The following is a 2,786-nucleotide window of genomic DNA, read 5'->3' on the forward strand; positions in this document are numbered from 1 at the left end:
GGATCTAAAATAGGCCCAAGGCCTAACCGATTGGCCAAATAACTTAATGAAGAGAGTCCCTTTTCTTCCTCATTCAGCAAAGGAATGCGGAAACAAGCCAAGGGGAGAAAAGAAAAGGTTCCAACCCTTGGCCTTGATTAAATCCTCCATAACTTTGCGCCTGAGGATTTTGCTTATTGGAAGTGCATTAAGTATGAGGGGGCCTTCGGAGTGATATTATGAGCTCTGTTACACCAATGGACATCAGAGTGTTCTCTGAGCTTGTAAACAAAAGCCGAGTAGCAGAAGAATGTGTGAGGAAGGTTGCATTGGAGAAGGGGACTCTGACGATTTGTACCTAGAGGCAGAAATTTCAAGCATGGAGGTTTTGTTCTGCAACATAATCAGGGTCAAGGCAGTTTCAGGAGGCCGAATAACAATGCCAATCAAGAAAGAATGTATGTAAAGCAGCCACAGAGTGATCTAAGCTGTCAGAGGTGTGGGAAGCATCATCCTGGAGTCCCATGCAGAGTAGGATTGGGGTGTATTTTTTGTGGACAATCCAGGAACTTGGCTTGGAATTGCCCATAAAAGAAAATGGATGAGACTGGTAGAGTACACAGCCAGGGAGAGTGTTCATTACTTCAGCAGCAGGTGCCGAGGGATCCGAGACCTTGATCAGAGGTAACTGTAAAGTAGCTGGTAAAAGTTTAAGTGCTTTGTTTGATTCTAGGATGACGCATTCATTTATAGCATTTGAAAGGGCTAGTGAGTTAGGTTTGAAGATTGTGGTCTTAGGTTATGATCTAAAGGTGTATCATGTCACTTTTGAAGTCGTTGTGACTAGGTTAGGATGCCCACAAGTTTTGTTTTGGGTTCAACAGCGTGATTTCATCCCTGATTTAATTTGTTTACCTATGACCGGTCTAGATCTCATTTTGGGATTGGATTGGTTATCTAAGAATCATGTTTTGCTTAACTGTTATGAGAAATCAGTATACTTTGTGGCGGAAGGGTCGGGAGGGCCGGTTGTGGTGAATAGGTACTATTTGAACTCTATGACAGTAAAATGTTCTGGATGTGAATGCCAAGGTGTTATGCTATTAACGACGAGTCTTTCGAGAGATGAACAAAGCTTAGAGCAGATTTCAATTGTTTGTAAATTTCCTAAGGTGTTTTGATCGGGGGAAAACTTGTCTCGCAACAAATTCCCATTCGGCAAGTGTACCGAATTTGTCGTCAAGTAAAAACTCACAATAAAGTGAGGTCGAATCCCACAGGGATTGATTGATCAAGCAACTTTAATTAGAGGAATGATCTAGTTGAGCGAATCCATGAATAGAGTTGATAATTGCAGAAATTAAAATGGCAAGAAAGTAAATGACTGAAAGTAAATGGTAGAATTGTAAATGGGAATGGGGGAATTGCTCATAAAAGTAAATTGCAAAAAATAAAGAGAATGGGTAAGATCAGAAATGGGGAGTTCATTGGGCTTAGGAGATGTTGCATTCTCCGGATCAATTTCATTTTCATCTCTTCCTCAATCAATGCACTCATTGATCTCCTTGGCAATCTTAAGTGATTGAATCACAACTTCTTGCAATTCAATCTCTCAAATCTTAATCAATAGCCAATTCCTTGGTCAATTGCTCATAAGAAGAGATGAAGTGTGGTCACTGATTATACCACATGCACTTCCCAAATCAAATGCTTAGAGGGTTATAGCCACATACAAATCAAAATCAAAGATGGAGAATACATGATAAAGCTAGAAGTGCAGAGAAAGTAAAAATACAAGAGTAGTTCTCTCTCCTCGCCAAAAAGCTCCCCTCTATTTCAAAACTACTCCTATATATACTACTCTTCTCAACTTCTAGTTAGCTCTCCAAGTCTTGGGCTTCTGGATCTTTGAAGCAGTTCCTTTCTTCAATTGGGCTTGGCTTACTTGCAGAGAGAAAGTGTGAAGTGGGCCGAGAGCTTTAGCTCAAGACGTTAGGGGTGTTTAATAGTTAGTGAAAATACAAGTTCGAGAACGTTAGTGACACTTAACATTGTCACTAACGTTGCCATGCTCCCCTTTGTCTCCCGTTAAAGCCCACGTTAACTGGGTTAACGTGGCTTTTAACGTTGCCTTGTTAGCCTTTGAGAACGTTAGTGACACTCAACATTGTCACTAACGTTCAAGTGTGCCCCTTCTTGCTTCACGTTAAAGCTCACGTTAACTAGGTTAACGTGGCTTCTAACGTGGCTTCTGCCATCTTTCGAGAACGTTAGTGACACTCAACATTGTCACTAACGTTCAAGTGTGCCCCTAGGTCTCACGTTAACTAGGTTAACATGGCTTCTAACGTGGCCATTCTTAGTCATCCCAACATTAGTGACAATGTTGAGTGTCACTAACGTTGGCTCATTCTTCATTCCTCATCGTTAGCTTCCACGTTAACCAAGTTAACGTGAAGGTTAACGTGGCTCTTGGGGGTTGTGTGGTTGCTCCAACGTTAGTGACAATGTTGAGTGTCACTAACGTTGTCGACAACTCTTTATCTCTTACGTTAGCTCCCACGTTAACCAAGTTAACGTGGGAGTTAACGTGGCTATTTGCACCTTAGGCCAACGTTAGTGACAATGTTGAGTGTCACTAACGTTGGCTTCTCTTCCCCCTTTAACGTTAGAGGCCACGTTAACTAGGTTAACGTGGCTTCTAATGTGGCCATTTATGAGCAATTGCCAACGTTAGTGACAATGTTAAGTGTCACTAACGTTGGCTCAACTTCTCTTATCTACGTTAGAGTTCACGTTAACTTGGT

The 2,786-nt window shown here is 41.6% G+C and overlaps 1 protein-coding gene across 1 annotated transcript; it reads left to right on the forward strand.

The window, feature by feature from the left end:
* Positions 1 to 289: 289 nt before the first annotated feature.
* Positions 290 to 1,160, forward strand: LOC107466084 (uncharacterized). The gene is made up of 2 exons (XM_016085063.1): positions 290 to 437; positions 733 to 1,160. The coding sequence occupies exons 1-2, from the start codon at positions 290 to 292 to the stop codon at positions 1,158 to 1,160; spliced, it is 576 nt and encodes a 191-aa protein (XP_015940549.1).
* The last annotated feature ends 1,626 nt before the right edge of the window (positions 1,161 to 2,786 follow it).

Source organism: Arachis duranensis, chromosome 9 (genome assembly GCF_000817695.3).
Source record: "Arachis duranensis cultivar V14167 chromosome 9, aradu.V14167.gnm2.J7QH, whole genome shotgun sequence".
Classification (NCBI taxonomy): Eukaryota; Viridiplantae; Streptophyta; class Magnoliopsida; order Fabales; family Fabaceae; genus Arachis; species Arachis duranensis.